This window comes from Carcharhinus amblyrhynchos, chromosome 20 (genome assembly GCF_965287045.1).
Source record: "Carcharhinus amblyrhynchos chromosome 20, sCarAmb.v2.hapA, whole genome shotgun sequence".
In the NCBI taxonomy this organism is placed as follows: domain Eukaryota; kingdom Metazoa; phylum Chordata; class Chondrichthyes; order Carcharhiniformes; family Carcharhinidae; genus Carcharhinus; species Carcharhinus amblyrhynchos.
This window is the reverse complement of record NC_137343.1, coordinates 48,424,169-48,446,786: the sequence shown is the minus strand read 5'-3', so window position 1 is coordinate 48,446,786 and position 22,618 is coordinate 48,424,169. Positions and strand designations below refer to the sequence as shown.

The following is a 22,618-nucleotide window of genomic DNA, read 5'->3' as shown; positions in this document are numbered from 1 at the left end:
TCCAGGCAACATCCTTGTAAATCTCCTCTGCACCCTTTCAATAGCTTCTACATCCTTCCTATAGTGAGGCGACCAGAACTGCGCACAATACTCCAAATGAGGCCTGACAAGGGTCTTATAAAGTTCCAGCATTACCTCCCGACTCCTAAACTCAATCTCAAAGGCATATTGTCATTAGCTGTTAGACAATTGCAAATATGGTCAATGACCTTAGCTGCACACTCCTGTGATATAATGTATCATCAGTCAGAGTGCGATGCTAATGCTAATGCATTATCACACTTACCTTTATCTACTGAGCAGAAGCCACCAACTAATTTTGCTAATATTTTTTATTTTGCACTAGTAAATTATTTACCTGTGACAGCTTCTTGAGTTCAGACACACCAGAAATGATACCATGGGCAAAGTAATGGTATTGAAAGGAACAATCGCTGAAATGCATCATTCACATCCTGACTTGAAGCCATATGTGTCAAGAAAGCTTGAGTTGACCGTTCAAGATGGATATCTATTATGGGACATCCGAGTGATCTTTCCTCCCAGTTGGCCAGGAAGAGTTCTTGAAAACTGCATGAAGGGCAACCACGTATCGACCGGATGAAGGAATTAACATGTAACTATTTTTGGTGGCCGGGTCTGGATTCTCAGATTGAAGAAAAAGTGGGATTGTGTCAATCCTGTGCACAAATAAGAAATACACCACTGTTGACTCCTTTACACCCTTGGCAATGGCCTAAATGCCAGGGCAATGATTACATGTTGATTTTGCTGGTCCATTTGAGGGTTAGATGTTCTTGGTCATAATTGATGCACACTCAAAGTGGCCAGATATTGTTATCTACATCTAAACAAATTGAAAATATTGACCAGATTTTTGTGTAATTTGGTAAACTGGAACAGATTGTTAGCAATAATTGTTCCGTTTATTTCACAAAAGTTTGAGGATTATCTTAAAGTAAATGGTATTTAGCATATAAAATCCACACTTTATAATCCAAATCCATCAACTAATGGATTAGCTTAAAGATTTGCATAATCCTTGAAACATTCTTTAAGAGCTTCAAAAGTGCAAGGTTCATTATCACGTCGTGTGAATAGCTTTTTGTCATCTTACAGAAACACTACTCATGCGATTACCCAAAGTTTACCTACATTACTATTATTAAAGAGAAAGTGGAAAACTAAGTTTGATTTGTTATTACCTCCAAAAATTGATTTTTGATGCATAGTATTGTGTTACTTTGAATCTATGTGTACAAACCATGTTCTTTTTGTCAAAACCCATGACCCTGAACATAGTTCAGGCATTAGTGTCATACTTTGTTTTGTAAAACTCACATGAATTGCTTTACATATATATAAGTTCTGATTGTTTGTCCAATAGGCCTGCTTTACTCTAAAGTAGTATTCTGTACTTACCTTTCTAAAATGTACTTGAAAACCTTCTTTAACAACTTTTCCTTCAGCAGAAGAACTGGTGCTTTTCAAATATTTTCTCACAGCCCATCCTTTGCACACTTGGGATCTTGTTTGTTCTTCCCAGCACTTTTCTCACAGTGAACCAACCCTTTAATTTAAAATGATGACCAAAAAGTAACACAGTCAGCCAAATGAGGAGCAACATGTGCATTTTTAAAGTTTCAGCAAAGCTTCTTTTCCTGATTTGGCTATGTATCATTCACACTAACAGAAGTGGTTATTGATGATGAAGTGCCAGATTCCAATATCTCAAATTTATTTTCAGAGCAAGACATGTGCATGTTTGGCAGAGTGCCTGAAATTAAAAGCCAAGGGCTGTTAGCACACAGTCTATAGGCAGGATTTGAAAAGGCAGTTACCACACACCAAGTCAATAGACAGGGTTTGATGGGGAGTTAGCACACAGTCTATAGGGTTTGAAGGACAGTTAGCACTCAGTCTGTAGACAGGGTTTGACGGGGAGTTAGCACTCAGTCTATAGAGAGGGTTTGATGGGGAGTTAGCACTCAGTCTGTAGACACGGTCTGAAGCGGAGTTAGCACTCAGTCTATAGACAGGGTTTGATGGGGAGTTAGCAGTCTATAGACAGGGTTTGATGGGGAGTTAGCACTCAGTCTATAGACAGGGTTTGATGGGGAGTTAGCACTCAGTCTATAGACAGGGTTTGATAGGGAGTTAGCACTCAGTCTATAGACAGGGTTTGATGGGGAGTTAGCACTCAGTCTATAGACAGAGTTTGATGGGGAGTTAGCACTCAGTCTATAGACAGAGTTTGATGGGGAGTTAGCACTCAGTCTATAGACAGGGTTTGATGGGGAGTTAGCACTCAGTCTGTAGACAGAGTTTGATGGGGAGTTAGCACTCAGTCTATAGACAGGGTTTGATGGGGAGTTAGCACTCAGTCTGTAGACAGGGTTTGATGGGGAGTTAGCACTCAGTCTATAGACAGGGTTTTAAGGGCAGTTATCACTCACTCAGTCAGTCAGTTTTTGGCTGGTCTCCCGCTTCCGGAGTCACCGTTACCATGGTGAGGTGGCGCACTGCCTGCTGGGAGCGGGAAAATGGCGGGCTGCAAAACGGAGAGAGGGTGAGGGAGAGGGAGAGAGAGAGGGAGGGTGAGAGGGTGAGGGAGAGAGAGAGAGGGTGAGAGGGTGAGGGAGAGAGAGAGAGAGAGGGAGTGAGAGAGAGTGAGGGAGGGACCGTGGGAGAGTGAGTGAGAGGAGAGAGAGAGAGAGGGAGGGAGAGAGGGGAGAGAGAGAGGGAGGGAGAGAGAGAGAGGGAGGGAGGGAGAGAGAGAGAGAGAGAGACCGTGAGAGAGAGAGGGAGTGAGAGAGTGAGGGAGTGAGAGAGAGAGAGGGAGGGAGGGAGAGAGAGAGAGGGAGACCGTGAGAGAGGGAGTGAGAGAGAGAGGGAGTGAGAGAGTGGGAGAGGGAGGAGAGAGAGAGACCGTGAGTGAGGGAGAGAGAGAGAGTGAGAGGGAGAGAGGGAGGGGAGTGAGTGAGACAGAGTGAGAGAGAGAGTCCGTGAGAGGGAGAGAGAAAGAGTGAGTGAGAGAAAGACAAAGGAGTGTGAGAGAGAGGGACAGTGAGTGAGAAGGAGAGGAAGAGGAGGGAGAGAGGGGGATGTGAGTGTGATGGAGACAGGGGGTGGGATGAGTGTGTGAGTGAGGGGGGAAGGTGGGTGGGAGGGGATGGAGAGAAAGTGGTTCCCACACAGATCGCAGAGAACGGTCTGATTCATTGATCATTGTTGTTTTGTCTTGTCTGAGCCCGACCCACCTCCCACCCACCACCACCTTGCTGCCAAATGATCCCCGTTCCCAGTTCCTCCACCCCGTTGCTGTGGGTCAATGTTATCATAGTAACGAAATAAGCATGTGGTGGGGTGATGTCTTTTATCAAAATTCACAAGATGGTACCTTTGTCTTTGTAACTGGCAGTTTGCAAATGTCCTTTTCAGAAGATGATGCACCTTTGACAATGTTATGTGCATTTACGAATTATAACTGGGAAAGCAAGGATTTGTGAAAAAAATTTGTTAGAACCCTTGCTTGAATAGTTGCCCCAAGAGCTTTGATTAGGAATTCAGTAACCTGATGGCCACAACAGTAAGGAAATAAGTTACCAGCTGAGTTCTCTGAAATAGTGTACATTGTTAAATCCCTCTGAACACTGGTAAAGCTGACAGCTTCTTCCTGTGATTCAAATGACAAATCAGAATCTTTGAGAAAACACTGTCATAGTCAGTCACAATTATTTTTATGGGTAAACATTCAAGTATGTTGCCAAAGCCACAAGCTTTTGTTGAAGAATTGACAGCTAACTGAACGTGCATTGCTTGAATGAAACACAGGTGATCTTATCCCAGGAAGGTTGGTGCTTCAAGTTGGTAATGGTTCCTTCATATGTGGAGTCACATGGATCAAAAATCAAATAAAATGACTTCAAGTTCTGCAAAGAATCCAATCAGAAAGGATTTGCAAATGAAAAAAGATCATCAAAGGTAAGTTTTAGAAAAACATATTTTAATGACCGATAGGGATGATAAAATTATAGAATGCATGCAGCACATCAGCGTGCCTGTTTCTACAATTTATATGTGTTACTTGGGTGAAGGGGCTGAAGGTATGATTGGCATGTCTGTCCACAGATCTCTGAAGGCGGAAGGGCATGTTAGTGGGGTGGTGAAAAAAAGCATATGTGACATTTGCCTTTATCAACCCAAGCATAGATTACAAAAGCAGGGAAGTCATACTGGAGTTGTATAAAACTTTGGTGAGGCCACAGCTGGAGTACTGTATGCCATTCTGATCACCACATTATCGGAAGGATGTGATTGTACTGGAGGGGGTGCAGAGGAGATTTATCAGGATGCTGCCTGGGATGGAACATTTAACTTATGAAGAGAGATTGGGTAGGCTTGGGTTGTTTTCGTTGAAGCAGATAAGAATGAGGGTCGACAAGATTATAAGAGGCATTGACAAAGTGGATAAGGAGCAACTATTCCCCTTAGTTGAAGGGTCAGTCACAAATGGACATAGGTTCAAGGTAAGGGGTGGGAGGTTTAGGGGGGATGTGAGGAAAAATGTTTTTACCCAGAGGGTGGCGAGGGTCTAGAATACACTGCATGGGAAGGGGGGAGGCAGATTACCTCACCTCTTTTAAAAAGTATCTGGATTAGAACTTGGCACATCATAACATTCAGGGCTATGGGCTAAGTGCTGGCAGTTGGGATTAGATGGGAGTTCAGGTGTTTCTAATGTGTCAGTGTGGACTCAATGGGCCAAAGGGCCTCTTCTGTGCTGTATTGATTCTGTAATTGCCCAAATTTGCTGACGACATAAAGGTAGGAAAGAAAACTGAAGAGGACATAAGAAGGTTAAGTGAGTGGGCAAAGATCTGGCAAATGGATAAATGTGTAATTCTCCATTCTACAATCATCAGTGAACATTCCCATTTCTGATCTTGTGATGGAAACAAGGTCACAGATGAAGCAGTTCAAGATTGGCCTTTTTCTCCTCAGTTCTCCCAGGAAATTGTTGTCTTGAAGGTGTGAGAGGATGCACAGGCAAGATGGATCAATTGATTTTTCTTTTCCAGACATTTTTGTGTGATCTATTTTCTCAATCGGTGTGGAGTTTGGCTATCAGTGTTGGGGTTGCAGTGGTAAATTGGTGACAGTGATTCGTGTGCACTGGAAGGGGTGGCACAGTGGTCAGCACTGCTGCCTCGCAGCACCAGGGACCCGGATTCAATTCCCGGTTTGGATCACTGTCTGTGTGGAGTTTTCATGTTCTCCCCGTGTCTGTGTGAGTTTCCTCCAGGTGCTCTGGTTTCCTGCCACAATCTGAAAGATGTGCATTGACCATCCTAAATTCTCCCTCAGTGTACCCGAACAGGCGCCACAATGTGGTGACTAGAAGATTTTCAAAATGACTTCATTGCAGTGTTAATGTAAATCAACAAATAAATTGACTTAAAACTTTTTAAATAGAGTTTAAGTTATGGATCAATCATCCTGTGAGTAAATGACAGAATGAGATTGATAGGTTGATTGCCCTAATCTGCTGTAATGTTTCCTTAGACACAATCAAAAAGATTTTCAGGCAGTTAGACTTAGATTTTGTTAGAGGAAAAGGACAGTGTCTGATTGGCAACACCAGCCAACCTTACCCCCGAATTTGTGCCCCTTGTATCGGGGTGAACTAGCACAGGCCTCATAGCCTAGTGACAATGTCACAGGACTCGTAATCGAGAGGTCCAGTCTGATGCCTTGGGAGTGCTATTTCAAATCTCACTGTGGCAGCTAGTAGTATTTAGATGCAATAAATTCAATTAATAAATACCTTGAAGGCTTGTCTCAGTACTGATGCCCATCATTGTTGTAAAAACCCATCTGATTTGCTAATATCTGTTAGGGAAGTCCTTGTCTGGCCTACACGTGACTCCAGACCCACAACTTTGTGGCTGTCTCTTAACTGACTTCTGCAAAGGCCTAGCAAGCCGCTTAGTTGTATCAACGGCTATGGGGACTCATCTGGTTCAAGAAAGTGGTTACCTTAGTGATGGGTAACAAATATTAGCCGTATTAGCGATGGCCACATCCCATGAAAGAATTTTTAATAATGTGTGAGCTGAGGCAATTCGCCCTGTTTGTAAACAGTTTTGACAGAAAGCTGAGGCAGTTCATTGCTTGTAGGTGACCCTAACTGAGAACTAATTAAAGACAGTTAGTTCGGTTTCTTAAACCAAAAGAGAAAACGCTGGAAAATCTCAGCAGGTCTGGCAGCATCTGTAAGGAAAGAAAAGAGCTGATGTTTTGATTCCAGGTGACCCTTTGTCAAAACCCAGTTCAAAGTTCAGTTTCTTGTTGATTGCTGTGGTTCTGAAGATTAGCTGTGGAGTTACTTGCTATGTCAACATTACTCTGTCTTTGTTCCCCTAGTGCGAGGAGGGTGGGCCCTCCAGTGAACACCCAGCTTCCCAGAGTTACATTCCAGGAATATTCCGGAAAGCAAGATGGGACTAATGTACATCGTGTCAAAAAGAACTTGCTTCCTTACAGAGTGAATTATACCTGGAACAGGGGTGGACGATTGAAAGAACTTCGCATCAGGTAATGTTTGCAGTTAGCGAATACAGAAAGACTGCTATAATAAAGGCAAATTATTGTGGATGCTGGAATCTAATGGCAAAAGTTTATTTAGGCAACCTTATAACCTGATGGCACAGTGGTTTAGCACTGCTGCCTCACAGCACCAGGGACCCAAGTTCAATTCTGGCCTTGCATGATAGTCTATATGGAGTCTGCATATCCTCCATGTATCTCTGTGGGTTTCCCCAGGGTGCTCCGATTTCCTCCCACAGTCCAAAGGACATGCTAGTTAGGTGCATTGGCCATGCTAAATTCTCCCTCAGTGTACCCAAACACGCACCAGAGTGTGGCGACGAGGGTATTTTCACAGTAACTTCATTTCAGTGTTGATGAAGCCTACTTGTGACACTAATAAATAAACTTTAAACTTTGAAGTTATTCAAAAGACCATTCTTTTGCTTTTGGACCTTTGATAGATTCTTGCAAACATTTATCAATAAGTGTAAAGAATTTGTTCCTGATATTTCTGTTTTAAATTTGCTTCTATTATTTATTGCACTAACTCTGGCATTCTGAACCTGTTTCAAAGAATTTGTTGCACTTTGAGCCTATCCTATTTCATCTTCATCTATGGATGAATTCCAGTCTTTAAAAGGTGCATGAAATGCAATCTGAAGTAGTTCTTTATGCTAACCAGGTGAAATTGTTTTTTAAACTTGGTCACTTTTTCACCTAAGATGGATCTAAGTTAACTCCTGGAAGAGAGTTTTGCTCTCAAACTAGGAGCAGGAGTAGGTCATTCGGCCCGTCAAGCCTGCTGTGCCATTCAATATGTGGGTATGCCGGCGTTGGACTGGCGTAAACACAGTAAAAAGTCTGACAACACCAGGTTTTAGTCCAACCTATTTATTTGATAATATACTCACAAGCTTTCGAGGGACACCCTCTTCGTCAGGTGAATGGAGAGTTCTGGCCTCAGACAGAGCATATAAAGCACAGACAGTTTAGAGATTACTGATTAGAATGCGAATCTTTACACCTAACCTGCTGTTCAAGACCTGAAGTGGCTGATAATGTGAGTGGAAGGAGCACTGATCACAGTTTAAAGAGATGTGTATTGTCTCCAGACAGTACAGTAAGTGAGGTTTTGCAAACCCAGGCAAGTCACAGGGGTTACAGATAGTGCGACATGAACCCAAGATCCCTGTTGAGACTGTCCTCATGTGTGCGGAACTTGGCTATCAGTCTCTGTTCAGCGACTCTGCGCTGTCGTGTGTCATGAAGGCCGCCTTGGAGAATGCTTACCCGAAGGTCAGAGGCTGAATGCCCGTGACCACTGAAGTGTTCGCCAACAGGAAGGGAACAGTCTTGCCTGGTGACTGTCGAGCGATGTTCATTCATCCGTTGTCGTAGCGTCTGCATGGTCTCCCCGATGTACCATGCTTCGGGCATCCTTTCTTGCAACGTATCAGGTAGACAATGTTGGCCGAGTTGCAAGAGTATTTACCATGTACCTGGTGGACGGTATTCTCACGTGTGATGATGGTATCCATGTCGATGATCCGGCATGTCTTGCAGAGGTTGCTGTGGCAGGGTTGTGTGGTATTGTGGTCACTGTTCTCCTGAAGGCTGGGTAGTTTGCTGCGAACAATGGTCTGTTTGAGGTTGTGTGGTTGTCTGAAAGCAAGAAGTGGGGGTGTGGGGATAGCCCTGGCGAGATGTTCGTCTTCATCAATGATATGTTGAAGACTCCGGAGAAGATGTCGTAGCTTCTCCGCTCCGGGGAAGTACTGGACGACGAAGGGTACTCTGTCCACTGTGTCCTGTGTTTGCCTTCTGAGGAGATCGGTGCGGTTTTTCGCTGTGGCGCATCGGAACTGCCGATCTATGAGTCGAGCACCATATCCTGTTCTTATGAGGGCATCTTTCAGGGTCTGGAGGTGTCTGTCACGATCCTCCTCATCTGAGCAAATCCTGTGTATACGGAGGGCTTGTCCATAGGGAATAGCTTCTTTAACATGTTTAGGGTGGAAACTGGAGAAGTGGAGCTTTGTGAGAATGTCTGTGGGCTTGCGGTACAGTGAGGTGCTGAGGTGACCGTCCTTAATGGAGATGCGTGTGTCCAAGAATGCAACTGATTCTGGGGAATAGTCCATGGTGAGTCTGATGGTGGGGTGGAATTTGTTGATATCATAATATAGTTGTTTCAGTGATTGTTCACCATGAGGCCAAAGGAAGAAAATGTCATCGATGTATCTAGTGTACAGCATCGGTTGAAGATTCTGTGCAGTGAAGAAGTCTTGTTCGAACCTGTGCATGAAGATGTTGGCATATTGAGGTGCAAATTTGGTCCCCATGGCTGTTCCATGTGTCTGGATGAAAAACTGGTTGTTGAAGGTGAAGACATTGTGGTCCAGGATAAAGCGGATGAGTTGTAAAATTGCATCTGGAAACTGGCAGTTGTCAGCATTGAGTACTGAGGCAGTCGCAGCAATGCCATCGTTGTGGGGGATGTTGGTGTAGAGCGCTGAGACATCCATTGTGACGAGGAGTGTCCCTGGTTCAACTGCTCCGTGTGTGCTGAGTTTCAGTAGGAAGTCCGTAGTGTCGCGACAAAAGCTGGGGGTTCTTTGTACAATGGGTTTCAGGATGCCCTCGACGTAGCCGGAGAGGTTCTCACACAGAGTTCCATTGCCCGATACGATGGGACGGCCAGGTGTGTTTGCCTTGTGTATCTTTGGGAGGTAGTAGAGATCTCCAATGCGGGGAGTACGTGGAATGAGAGCACGGAGGGTGCTCTGAAGGTCCGGATCAAAGGTCTTGATCAGATTGTTGAGTTGACGAGTGTGTTCTTTGGTCGGATCTGTGGGTAATTGTCTGTAGTGTTCCTCATTGTTTAGTTGTCGGTACACTTCTTTACAGTAATCCGTTCTGTTCAGTATGACGATGGCCCCTCCTTTGTCTGCTGGCTTGATGACAATGTTGCGGTTTGTCTTGAGAGCGTTATGAGAGCAATATGGCCATGGCCGATTCTCTACTTCAACTTTATACTCCCCATACTCCTTGACACCTCTTAGGCTGGAATTTTACTAGCCTGTCTGCCCCAAAATTGGAATTCTCCATTGGCCTCAGGCGGGATTTTACGAGCCTCGTCTGAGTGATGTTGTAAAAATCCAGGCCCTGGAGTCCAGAGTCATAGAAGTTTACAGCGTGGCCCAACTTGTCCATGTCGCCCATTCCTTTTTAAACCCTGAAGCTAAATCCAATTGCCCGCATTTGGCCCATCTCCTTCTGTACCCATCATACTCAAGAAGCTATCTAAATGCTTTTTAAAAGACAAAATTGTACCTGCCTCTACGACTACCTCTGGCAGCTTGTTCCAGATACCTACCACCCTCTGTGTGAAATAATTGCCCTTTTGTATGTCTCCACTCTCACCTTAAACCTATGCCCTCTGGTTTTAGACTCCCCTATCTTTGAGAAATGATATTGACTATCTAGTTGATTTGTGCCGCTCATTATTTTATAGACCTCTATAAGAACATAACATAAGAAATAGGAGCAGGAGTAGGCCATCTAGCCCCTCGAGCCTGCCCTGCCATAAGATCACCCCTCAGCCTCCAATGCTCCAGAGGAAAAAGGTCCTCTCCTTATAACTCAATCCATCGAGTCCTGGTAGCACCCTAGAAAATCTTTTCTGCATTCTTTCTAGTTTAATAATATCCTTTCTATAATAGGGTGACCAGAACTGTACTCAGTATTCCAAGTGTGGCCTTACCAATGTCTTGTACAACTTCAACAAGATGTCCCAACTTCTGTATTCAATGTTCTGACCGATGAAACCAAGCATGCCGAATGCCTTCTTCACCATTCTGCCCACCTGTGACTCCACTTTCAAGGAGCTATGAACACGTACCCTAAATCTCTTTGTTCTGTAACTCTCCCCAATGCCTTACCATTAACTGATAAGTCCTGCCCTGGCTCAATCTACCAAAATGCATCATCTCGCATTTGTCTAAATTAAACATCATTGCCATTCATCAGCCCACTGGCCCAATTCATCCAGATCCCATTGCAGTTGGAGATAACTTTTTTCACTGTCCACAATGCTACCAATTTTAGTGCCATCTGCAAACTTACTAACCATGCCCCCTATATTCTCATTCAAATCATTAATATAAATGACAAATAACAGTGGACCCAGCACTGATCCCTGAGGCACACCGCTGGTGTCATGATGTGGAGATGCTGGCATTGTACTGGGGTAAACACAGTAAGAAGTCTCACAACATCGGGTTAAAGTCCAACAGTTTACTTGATAGTAAACCCACAAGCTTTTGGAGTTTGCCCCTTCGTCAGGTGATGGAGAGTTCTGGTCTCTGACAGAGCATATAAAGCACACACCGTTCACAGAATACTGATTAGAATGCGAGTCTTTACAGCTAACTTGCTATTCAAGTCTTAAAGATGCAGACAACGACAATACACATCTCTTTAACCTAATGCTCTCTCCGCTCACATTGTCTGCAAAGCTCTGTGCAATTATAACAAGACCTATTTGTTCCTGTAAGCTAATCCCCTTTCAGTAAAGACCAACATGCCATTTGCATTCCTAACTGTCTGCTGTACCTGCGTGCAGACTGTGTTCCTTGTGTGAACACACAACCAAATTTCTGAGCATCATCTCCTCACACCTGTAAAAACATTCTGCCTTTCTATTCTTCGGATTTAAGTGAGTATCCTCACACTTACCCACATAATGTTCCATTTGCCATCTTGTTGCCCACTTCTTTAACTGTCTTCAGCTCTTTGCAGCTTTTCTGTGTCTTCCTTGCATCTTACATTTCCACATAGCCTTGTGTCATCAGCAAGCTTAATTTCTTAGAGACTGTGACAAGCTTGTCTCAACCAGGTGGAACACTGTTTTCTTCTAAGAGTGACACAATAGAAATGTGCCAAGTGATTTGAGTTTCGCTGGATAACAGCAAACTATTGAGGATGCTGGAATCTGAAACCAAAAGAGAAAATGCTGGAAAATCTCAGCAGGTCTGGCAGCATCTGTAAGGAGAGAAATGAGCTGACGGTTTGAGTCCAGGTGACGCGTTGTCAAAGCTTTGACCTGCTGAGATTTTCCAGAATATTTTCTTTTGATTTGAGTTTGATTTCCTTCCAAGAAATTGCAATCCTTCCCGTGAGGGTGAAACTTCACCATTTGGTATCCCAACATTTCAAGGTATTGTTTCAAGTTGTATCAACACAAGTCAATATTTTGTTCAAATCTTAATGCTTGAATTTAATGTTCCTGACCTTGTGAGGAAACAACATCGATTGGTAACAATGTCTTCTTAATCCAGGTACCTTGCGAGAAAGTTTCTGCACTTGTGGATACGGAAGACATTTGGGAGAATCCTTCCATCCAAAGCTAGGTGAGGTACCATTGAGTTTTCCTCCATGATTTTTGAAGAAGGATGCAGAATGTTAGGTTGTGTGCAGAGGTCCTAATTCTGAATCAATGCTGTATTAATGATTTCATCTTAATAATGAGACAAAAATAGTAATAAAAAAAGATAAAAATAGTAAATAAGTAGTGGCATTTCAAATTGGCATTGTGATGGAATCATGTCTCAATCTGGCATGGTAGCACAGTGGTTAGCACTGCTGCTTCACAGCTCCAGGGACCTGGGTTCGATTCCTGGCTTGGGTCACTGTCTGTGTAGAGTCTGCACATTCTCTCTGTGTCTGCGTGGGTTCCCTCTGGGTGCTCCGGCTTTCTCCCACAGCCCAAAGATGGGCAGGTTAGGTTGATTGCCATGCTTAAATTGCCCTTTAGTGTCTTGACTTGTGTAGGTTAGAGGGATTAGTGGGTAAAATATGTAGGGATAGGGGGGTAGGGCCTGGGTGGGATTGTGTTCGGTGCAGACTCGATGGGCCAAATGGCCTCTTTCTGTACTGTAGGGATTCTATGATTTCTATGCAGTGTACTAATTTTGAAGCTAAATGGAATAATAAGAATTTTTAAATCTGATTTCAGTTAGCTATGACCGAGGTGTTAGGGTAGAAAAGCAACATCTAAGACTGTCTAGAAATATACCAAAATTGATATTGTCCATAAGGTAATTGTGACAGAAATTACTTCTCTTCTTTTGGAATGTTCTGTTTGTTTGCAGTGAATGAAATTTCAAAGGGAGGCAGGTTTGGCATTCAGATCATTTCCAATAATTGCTGTACACTTTTCGCATCTCTTTTTTTTAATCTGGGGGTGCAAGTTCCATGCATTAAATGTCTCCCTCTTTTATAGGAGACAGTCTCTGCATGTTCAGGTGGTGTAATAGAAGCCTGTTGGAAATCCCCATATTCTGTCTAGAAAGACTTCTCTGCACATTTCTGTAACGTTTTGCCCACCAAGCCTGCACTGACAACAATCCCACCCTGGGTCTATCCATGTAACTCCACATATTTGCCCTGTTAATCCCCCTGATACTAAGGGGCAATTTAGTATGACCAATCCATCTAACCTGCGTAGCTTTGGACTGAGAGAGGAAACCAGAGCAACTGGAGGAAACCTACACAGACATGGGGAGAATATGCCAACTCCACTCCACCCGAGATCTGAATTGATCCCAGGTCCCTGGCGCTGTGAGGCAGCAGTGCTAACCACTGTGACACCATGGTCTATGATTATGCTTGACAACATACTACAGTGGTTTGACATTGCCTTCTGCTGACCAGGAAACTTTCCTGCTCTTGCCGACTGCCAACAGGCTTATTGGAAAGATTTACAGGTTAATAGTCAAATGGCACTTTACAAACCCATTTTCCATGACCATTAATTGAAATGAACACCATCCTTTGCTCTTAGACCGTACGATGATGCATATTTGTTCTCTATGCAAAATGGTTGTTGTAATCAGCATTATAACTGTTGCTGGAGCCACTCCCTTGTCCAGGGTAGAGCTCTGCTGTCATTTATCCGCTACTGTCTGAGCAAATCAACAAACTCAAAATAGATTGGAAATCAAACCCCGAATTAGTGTGGCTTAGTTTCACAATGGAAAGTGTAGTAACCAGCCAAGTCACTGGAATATTCGTGATGTTTTGAAATATGTTTCTCCTTTCTGCAGCCATTAAGACAAATGAGCTGCTTCCAGGCTGACATAATTCTGCTTTGAAACTTGGTGCAAGCAAGAAGCTTGGTGACTGCATCCAATGATATCCCCTTCCACCCTTTGCACCGGTGGCAGAATGGTCCACCTTGTCACAGACGTGGAATTTGAGCCAAAATGCCACCAACACAAGTGTTTTTAAATTAAAATTGTTTTGCATAAGAATCAGACCAAATGGGATGCTGTTTGGGAATTCATTGCTTGGCTGGATGTTGGTATGGTGTCACAACATTTAGACTGGGGGTTTTGGAGTGCTCCATGTCCTCTCTGCAAATACAGAATTGGCTTTGCGTTGGTGTTAATCAGCTGTTTACTATCTTGTGGTTGGATGAGGCGCAGGCTCAGTATTATCACCCGAAGAGCAGATAAAAGTTAATTTGTTTCCACAATGCTATTTGGTAATAAAATTATATGGCTATTGAGACAACAACAAACTGAAAGTAATGAAGAATAGTCAAAATAGATTTGATGCATTTTAATTATGTCTGCACAGGTTTTCTCCCACACTCGAATGATGTGTGGGTTATGTGGATTGGCCATCCTACATTGCCCCTTAATGTCAGGAGGATTAGCAGGGTAAATAATTGGGATTACAAGGAAAGGACCCAGGTGGGAATGTTGGTGCAGGCTTGATGGGCCAAATTGCCTCCTCCTACACTGTAGGGACTCTCTTTCATGAATTGGAGAATTGAGTAAGCCACATAATTCTGAAAAATGTTGGAGTAAAGGAACCAAGAGATCTGAAGGTGCATTCACAAATCATTAGGAGCAATGCAAGTTAACAAAACCATAAAGATGCAAATAAAAGATGGGTTAGTTTCCAGAATGCAGTGGTTGTGAAAAGCCATTAGGAAGGCAATGGTATGTCAACATTTTTTTTGTAAGGGAGTTCACAAACAAGATCAGGAAGTTTTGTTACCATTATCCATTGCTTTGCTAAGGCCACTTAATTTCTAATGAACAATTTCGGAATGAAACTTCAATCAGGCATTAAGAGATATTACCTTTACAACATGCATGGTTTTCCTTTTGCCAGATCCCATTACTGTCATGCAGTGCTGAGTAAAGCATTTGATGAATGGAAAGAGCAATGGTGGACTGTGCGGATAGAATGGAAACTGAGGGTTCGAGCGGATTGTCACTACAGGTAACTGTTTTTATTCTCTACCTCCACCCTGGCTAGGATACAGTCTCACAAGTGCCAAGCATTCCTTTGATAGCTCCCTTCCTGTGAGAGGAAACCGGAGCACCTGGAGGAAACCCACACAGACACAAGGAGAACATGCAAACTCCACACAGACAGTGGCTGAAGGGCTAGAATTGTATCTGGGTGCTAGATGATTAATCCAGAAACTCAGCTGATGTTCTGGGACCCACTGCAAAAGCATTTTGATAGTTACATGCGTAAGATGGGTAAAGAGGGAATGCGGGCAATTGGGACTAGCTTAATGTTAAAAACTGGGTGGCGCAGAAAAGTTGGGCTGGAGGGCCCGTTTCCATGCTGTAAAGCTCTAAGACTCTATGACCAGGATTCGAATTCTGCCACGGCAGATGTTGGAATTTGAATTCAATAAAAAAATCTGGAATGAAGAAACTACTGATGACCAAGAAGCCATTGTTGATAATTGTAAAATCCATCTGGTTCACTAATGTCCTTTAGGGAAGGTAATCTGCTGTCCTTACCTAGTCTGGCCTACGCGTGACTCCAGAGCCGCAGCAATGTGGTTGATCCTCAGTTGCCCTCCAAGGGCAACTAGGGATGGGCAATAAATGCTGGCCAGCCAGCGATGCCATATTCCGTACATGAATTTTAAAAAACTGTACCGCTGTGAGGGAACTTAGCTATGGTTTTCAGCAAGTGCTTGTGGATTTTGGAAAAATACGGAATTTGTCTTTAGTTTGCATGTCTCCCTCCTCCTGCATTGGAATAGCCACTAGATCCATGTTCATTATGGATATTGACCTTGCAAGGTAGCAAAAGACAGTCACTACCTGGAACTGTATTGCAGAGTGAATCAGAAACTTGTATTTCAATCAGAATTGAGAATGGTCATGAGAGATTGATGTGAAATGAATCAGATTGAAAGTCTCTAAATTTCTGTAATGTCCACATCCCTGCCCATTATAGGTATCAGAAATATAATCAAATATGGAGAGCCTGGCAGACGTACATCCTTCAACAACAGAGGAAGAAAGCAAAATACAAGAGGGCGTTTTCACATGGTATGAGATGGCGATGCTGGCTTCTTTGATCTGAACCTGACCAGTATTCCAATCTACAAAGCTCCTTGATCGACTGACGTTTGGAGATCTTGGGCTGTGTTTACATGTAGCAACTAGTGAGAGACCAGTAGAACAGTTTCAGCATTGCTGTGAGCTAGCAATGACTATTAGGTCAGGATTTGCTGTGAAAATAACATTGGGTTAGTGACACTTGCCTTTACTTGTGTTCAAATAATCCAGCAACTTCAGGTGAGAAGCACAGTTAGATACAAAAATCTAAAAGTTGCTGTGCCATTTGTGCCACTCTGCTATTAACAAATATGCTCTCTTGTTGCTTACCTCATCCTGGAAATGCATTCAATAATGTAGTTGCTGTCTTAGCTTGGTAGATACGGAAGTTAAATCTTGGCCATTTCACTCCAAGCATCCTGTCACTGATATGACTAAAATCATAGAATCCTACAGAGCAGAAAGAGGCCATTCAGCCCATTGAGTCTGCACCGACCACACTCTCATCCAGGCTCTATCCCTACAATGTCATACAAGACAGTAGGACTAGGGGGCACAGCCTCAAGATAAAGGGGGGGCGGTTCAGAACGGAGTTGAGGAGGAACTTCTTCACTCAAAGGGTGGTGAATCTCTGGAATTCTCTGCCCGTTGAAGTGGTGGAGGCTGCCTCGCTAAATATTTTTAAGAAGCGGGTTGATGGGTTTTTGATAAGAGAGGGGATTAAGGGTTATGGGGAGAGGGCGGGAAAGTGGAACTGAGCCACGACAGATCAGCCATGATCTTATTGAATGGCGGGGCAGGCTCGAAGGGCCAGATGGCCTACTCCTGCTCCTATTTCTTATGTTCTTATCCTAGCTAGCCCACTGACAATAAGAGGCAATTTAGCATGACCAATCCATCTAGCCCTAATTAGGGTTAACTGCATGCAGGAATACAATTAGGAGGAGGTCACTCAGCCCCTCAAGCCTAATCTGTCGTTATTTAAGATCATGGCTGATCTGATTTAATCTCTCTCTCTCTCTCTCTCTCTCTCTCTCTTCCTCTCTTCCTCCCCGCCCCCCCACATTGATCAAGAATCTGTCTATTTCTGCCTTAAAAATAACTGCCTTTTGAGGATGAGTTCCAAAATCTCAGATGACTCCCCCCTTACTTTGACACCTAGTTCTATATTCTTCCACTGGAAGAAACATCTTCTCCACATCCACCTTGTCAATAACCCTCAGGATCTTAAAGGTTTCAATAAAGTCACCTCTTACTCTTCTAAATTCCAGTGGATAGCCTAGCCTAGTCTGTCCAACTTTTCCTCATAAGACAACCTGCCCATTTCTGGTATTAGTCTAGTTAACCTTCCCTGAACTGCTTCTAACGTGTTTACATATTTCCTTAAATAAGATGACCAGTACTGTGCACAACATTTCAGATGTTGTCTCAATAGTGCCCTGTACAGCTGAAACATAACCTCCCTACTTTTGTAATCAATTTCCCTCACAATAAACCGTAACATGCTCTTTGCTTTTCTAATTATTTGCTGTACCTGAATACTCGCCTTTTGTGATTTATGCACTAGGATACCCAGGTTCCTCTGAATCTCAGAGCTTTGCAATCTCTCACTATTTGGATAATTTTTTATTCTTTTGGCCAAAGTGGGCAATTTCACATTTGCCCACATTATACTCCATTTGCAAGATCTTTTCTCACTCACCTATTCTACCCATGTTCCTTTGTAGCCCCCTTATGTTCTTTTCACAATTTACTTTCCTGTCTTTGTGTTGTCAGCAAATTTCACAACCATACCTTTGGTCCCTTCATCCAAGTCATTTATATAAATAGTAAAATGTTGAAGAGATGGCACTGATCCCTGTAGCACAACACTCATCACATCCTGCCAACTGGGAAAAAGACCCATTTATGCCAACTCTGTTTGTTGTTAGCCCAGTCCATTGCTGGCATCTCCACATCATGTTGTTAGCTATCCAATCCTCTATCCATGCTAATATGTTACTCCCTACATATGAGCTTTTTATTTTCCCCAATAATCTTTGATGTAGCACCTTACCAAAGACCTTCTGGAAATCTAAGTACAGTACATCTACTAGTACCCTTTATCCAAACCCCATGTGACTCCTTCAAAGGACTCCAATAAATTTTTGGATGAAGTCCACCCAGACGCAGGTATTTGTAAACCTTCAGCTCTAACAATTTTCTCAATACCACTTAGTGACTATAATTTTTCTGAGCTGCTCCCTCTGTTCCTGATTTACAGCTACTTCTGGGATGTTGCTTGTAACCTCTGTAGTGCAGACCAATGCAAAATACCAGTTTAATTCATTTGAAATCTCCCTGCTTTCCATTATCAATTCCCCAGATGCACTTTCAATAGGACCAACACTCTGTGAACTCTTTTCTGATTAAAATAGCTATAGAAACTGTTACTACCTGTCTTTATATTTCTAGCTACCTTTCTCTCATATTCTAAATTTTTCCTTCCTTATTAATCTTTTAATCGTTCTTTGCTGTTCTTGATATTCAGTCCTGTTTCCTGACATTCCATCAATGACCATTTAAAACAAGTAGGATTTTTCTGTGTGTGTGAGAAAGAAACTGTCCCTGTGTAAACAGTAACAAACATTGTAAATAAGGTGTTCTCATAGCTGCTCTATGTTGTGGCAAACTATGACCTCCATTGTTTGAGATCACCATTGATCTGGAATCACCTGTATGTGAGTATTTGGAGACATGTTTGACGCATAATATAGCATTTGTTATAAATATTTAATCATGTGCAGCATTTATAAAAAGGAAAGATTTTTTAACATTTGGCAAATGTGGCAGACTCCACCCAAAGTATATTTTCCTTTTACAAATGCTGCATGTCTAACTTTTACAATTTCTTACAGATTGGAAACTGTTTATAAGGTGTTCTGGTGACATCTAGTGGGTGTTTTTTTTTATTTTGGTGAGGAGACACAGATTGTTAGTGAGAATAGAGCATTTATTTAAACATTATTGGGATCAACAGTTTAAATGTTTTAATTTACAAGAATATTGTGTGCAGTTTTGGCCTCTTTTTCTGAGGAAGGATGTTCTTGCTTTCGAGGGAGTGCAGCAAAGGTTTACCAGGCTGATTCTGGGATGGCGGGACTGATGTACGAGGAGAGATTCACTCGGTTAGGATTGTTTTCACTGGAGTTCAGATGAATGAGGGGGGAATTTCACAGAGACTCAGAATCCTGACAGGATTAGACATGGTAGATGCAAGGAGGATGTTCCCAATGGTGGGGGTGTCCAGAACCTGGGGTCACAGTCTGAGGATTCAGGGTAGGCTACTTAGGATGGAGTAGAGGAGACATTTCTTCACCCAAAGGGTAATGAGCCTGTGGAATTAGTTGATGTCAAAACATTGAATGTATTCAAGAGGCAGCTCAAAGGTTATGGGGAGAAAGCAGGATTAGGCTATTGAATTGGATGATCAGCCATAATTGTGATGAATGGCAGAACAGGCTCAAAGGGCCAAATGGCCTCCTCCTGCTCCTATTTCTATGTTTTGATGTAAGGTCCAATCTAAATTTTTATACATTTTTCTTTTACCATATATGAAATGTTAAAATATATCGACCATTGCTTTGTAATGTGCATTCTGGAGAATCTGAATACCTTTACCTACGTTCTTTAATTTGAGCTTTTGATTGGGGAGTAAACTCTATTGCATTCTGAACAGTCATTTGTCAGTTTGGGGAGAAAATGGTTGATGGTGGGAGAAAATATGTCGATTGCAATTTTGCTGTGGCTTGTTCTGTGTTCCTGTATGGAAGTTTTGAATGAAGCACGCATTCTCAGACTTAGCACATATTTGGCTTCATTGATCAAAGTAATTCTGTGTTCTTGTCAAGTCAAAATCAAGTCAAAACCTTGCAATCTGACTTGTGTGTGAAGTCACTCACAGTGCAGGCCAAGTGTTTGAGATGACCTCTAACACCAAACGCAGGGCACTGAGAATCCCAGAGCACAAAAAGAGGGCATTTGACCCATTATGCACGTGCTAGCTCCTTGAAACAGCCATTTAATTCTTTCCACCACCCTCCTCTTGCCCTGAATTTCTGCAAATTTTTCCATTTCAAGTATATTTTTCCGATTTCTTTCTGCTAGATGAATCTGCATCCACCACATGTTTAGTGTTTTAATGACTTCATAATTTGCTATGTGAAAAAAGTGCTCATCTGCCCTTTGGATTTTTTTGGGTCCTCTTCGCATCAATTGTCCTCTCAGTGGAAGAACAGTTTCCCCTTATTTAATCAAGGATCAGTCCCAATTTGTAGGAAAATGTAGAGGTAGGGGCAGTACGGTGGCACTGCTGTCTCAACTCGGACCCTGTTTAATTCCGGCCTTGGGTCACTATTCGTATGGAGTTTGCACGATCTCCCCAGGTCTGCGTGGGTTTCCTCTGGGTGCTCTGATCTCCTCCCACAGTCCAAAGATGGTTAATTAGATGGATTAGCCATGTTAAATGTGTAGGGTTACAGGGATAGGTAAAATAATCTGTCAGAGAGATGGTGCAGACTCAATGGGCTGAGTAGCCATTGCACTGTGGAGGTTCTATGCTTCTGTGTAATATTAAGTAAAAAATTTTCAAATTAAGTTGTTTTAATTCCCTCCACAGCTGCTTCTTTGCGGAACTTTATGATCTCATCCAGCCACACAAATTTTAAGCTCTCCATAATTGTGGGTCTTGAGCACCTCCAGTTTTAATCGTTTTAACCATTGGTGGCCATGTATTTACGTTCTGGAATTCCCTCCCTGGGCCTCTCCACCTTGTTACTTCTCGTTCCTCCTTAAAATCTGTCTCTTTTGACTCTGTCTTGATACCTCCTTATGTGGTTTGATATCCAAGTTTGCTCTGAGTCCATTTTTCCAGAGTTCTCGGCCTACACCAGGCCTTCTTGTGACCTCTGTGTCAGTGAGTTTGTACTGACTTGTGTTCCTTCGCCAAAGAACTGCTTAACTTGGGGCCACCTACCCCATCTGATGCCATCAGAAGCCATTGGAAACATGTACCACTGGCTCTTTGTAAATAACAATTGCAGGGCTCCGAGTTGCAGAGGGATCTGGATGTCCTAGTACACGAATCACAAAAGGTTCCAGGTACAGCAAGTAATTAGGAAAGCAAGTAGAATGTTATTGTATATTGTAAGGGAAATTGATCACAAAAGTAGGGATGATATTCTTCAGTTCTACAAGGGACCAGTATTGGTCTTTGTATTTAAGGAAAACTGTAAATGCATTAGAAGCCATTCAGAAGTTAATCATCAAACTATTAGAAGTTAATCGCAAGGAAACAGGCCTTTTGGTTCAACTTGTCCGTGCCACCTCGTTTTTATCACTAAGCTGGTCCCAATTGCCTGTGTTTGACCCATATCCCTCTATACCCATCCTACCCATGTAACTGCCTAAGTGTTTTTTAAAAGACAAAATTGTACCCGCCTCTGTTACGACCTCTGGCAGCTCATTCCAGACACTCACCATCCTCTGTGTGAAAAAATTGTCCCTCTGGACACTTTGTATCTCTCCCCTCTCACCTTAAACCTATGTCTTCTAGTTTTAGACTCCCCTACCATTGGGAAAAGATGTTGACTATCTACCTTGTCTTTGCCTGTCATTATTTTATAGACTTCTATAAGATCATCCTAAGCCTCCTACACTCCAGTCTATCCAGCCTCTCCTTATAACTCAAACCAGACTAATTCCAGGAATCAGCGGGTTATCTAATGAGGAAAGGTTGGAGAGGTTAGATTTGTATCCACTTGAGTTAAGAGTAAGAGATAACTTGATTTAAACCTTCAAGTTCCTGAGGGGTTTTGACAGGGTGGATGTGGTGACGATGTTTCCTCTTGTTGGAGAATTTAGAACTAGGGTCACTGTTTAAAAATTCAGGGTTGTTCATTTAAGATGGAGATAGGGAAAATTTCTTTTTTATTGAGGATCATGAGACTCTGGAATGCTCAATCTGAAAGGCAGAGGAAGCAGAGTCTTTGTTTATTTTTAAGGCAGAGAAAGATTAACGGGGGGGGGGGGGGTGAAAGGTTATCAGGAGTCGGCAGGAAAATGGGGTTGAAGTTACAAACCGATCAGCTATGATCTCCTTGGTGGAACAGGTTCGAGGGGCCAAGTGGTCTACTCCTGCTTCTAGTTTGTATGTTAGTGTGTAATAAACAGTTTTAGTGTCAGCAGTCTGCAACCACCCTGGTTAAATTTGAGCTCATTCAGTGATGTTTCTTTCTGTTTCCTTCAGCTCATTCACGGATGATGCAGAAGATCTGGATTCACTGGTCTTTGTATATAGGCATACAGAAAACTAAGCGTATGATGCAGGCTGAGGCAAATGAGTTCCATGTCAAAGCTACTCTCAAGTAAGTTCAAACCCATGACTGTTAATTATTTCAATTAAATTTTGAGTTGAATTAATTGGGGAATGTCAGTCATGAAAAATAGAAGAATTTACTTTGATTACTTAGTGTCAGCATCACTGAAGCCAGGCCAGATATCCCAAGGGTGTAATATGTCAGTGTACGCAGGTGCTAGGTCAGACACATCAATGGTTGGATTCATCAGTACATGCAGGAGGCACATGACATGCATAGGCAGCTGGGATC

General features: G+C 42.7%; 1 protein-coding gene across 1 annotated transcript in view; it reads left to right on the top strand.

Moving 5' to 3' along the window:
- Window positions 1-3,736: 3,736 nt before the first annotated feature.
- sfi1 (SFI1 centrin binding protein) overlaps window positions 3,737-22,618 on the top strand; it is a 148,939-nt gene continuing 130,057 nt past the window's right edge. Inside the window, exons 1-6 of the mRNA XM_080208544.1 lie at window positions 3,737-3,984; window positions 6,427-6,597; window positions 11,931-12,002; window positions 14,776-14,886; window positions 15,868-15,962; window positions 22,258-22,375. Of these exons, the coding sequence (XP_080064670.1) occupies window positions 3,887-3,984; window positions 6,427-6,597; window positions 11,931-12,002; window positions 14,776-14,886; window positions 15,868-15,962; window positions 22,258-22,375 (665 nt within the window). The 5' untranslated portion in view covers window positions 3,737-3,886. The remainder of the gene's footprint in view (window positions 3,985-6,426; window positions 6,598-11,930; window positions 12,003-14,775; window positions 14,887-15,867; window positions 15,963-22,257; window positions 22,376-22,618) is intronic.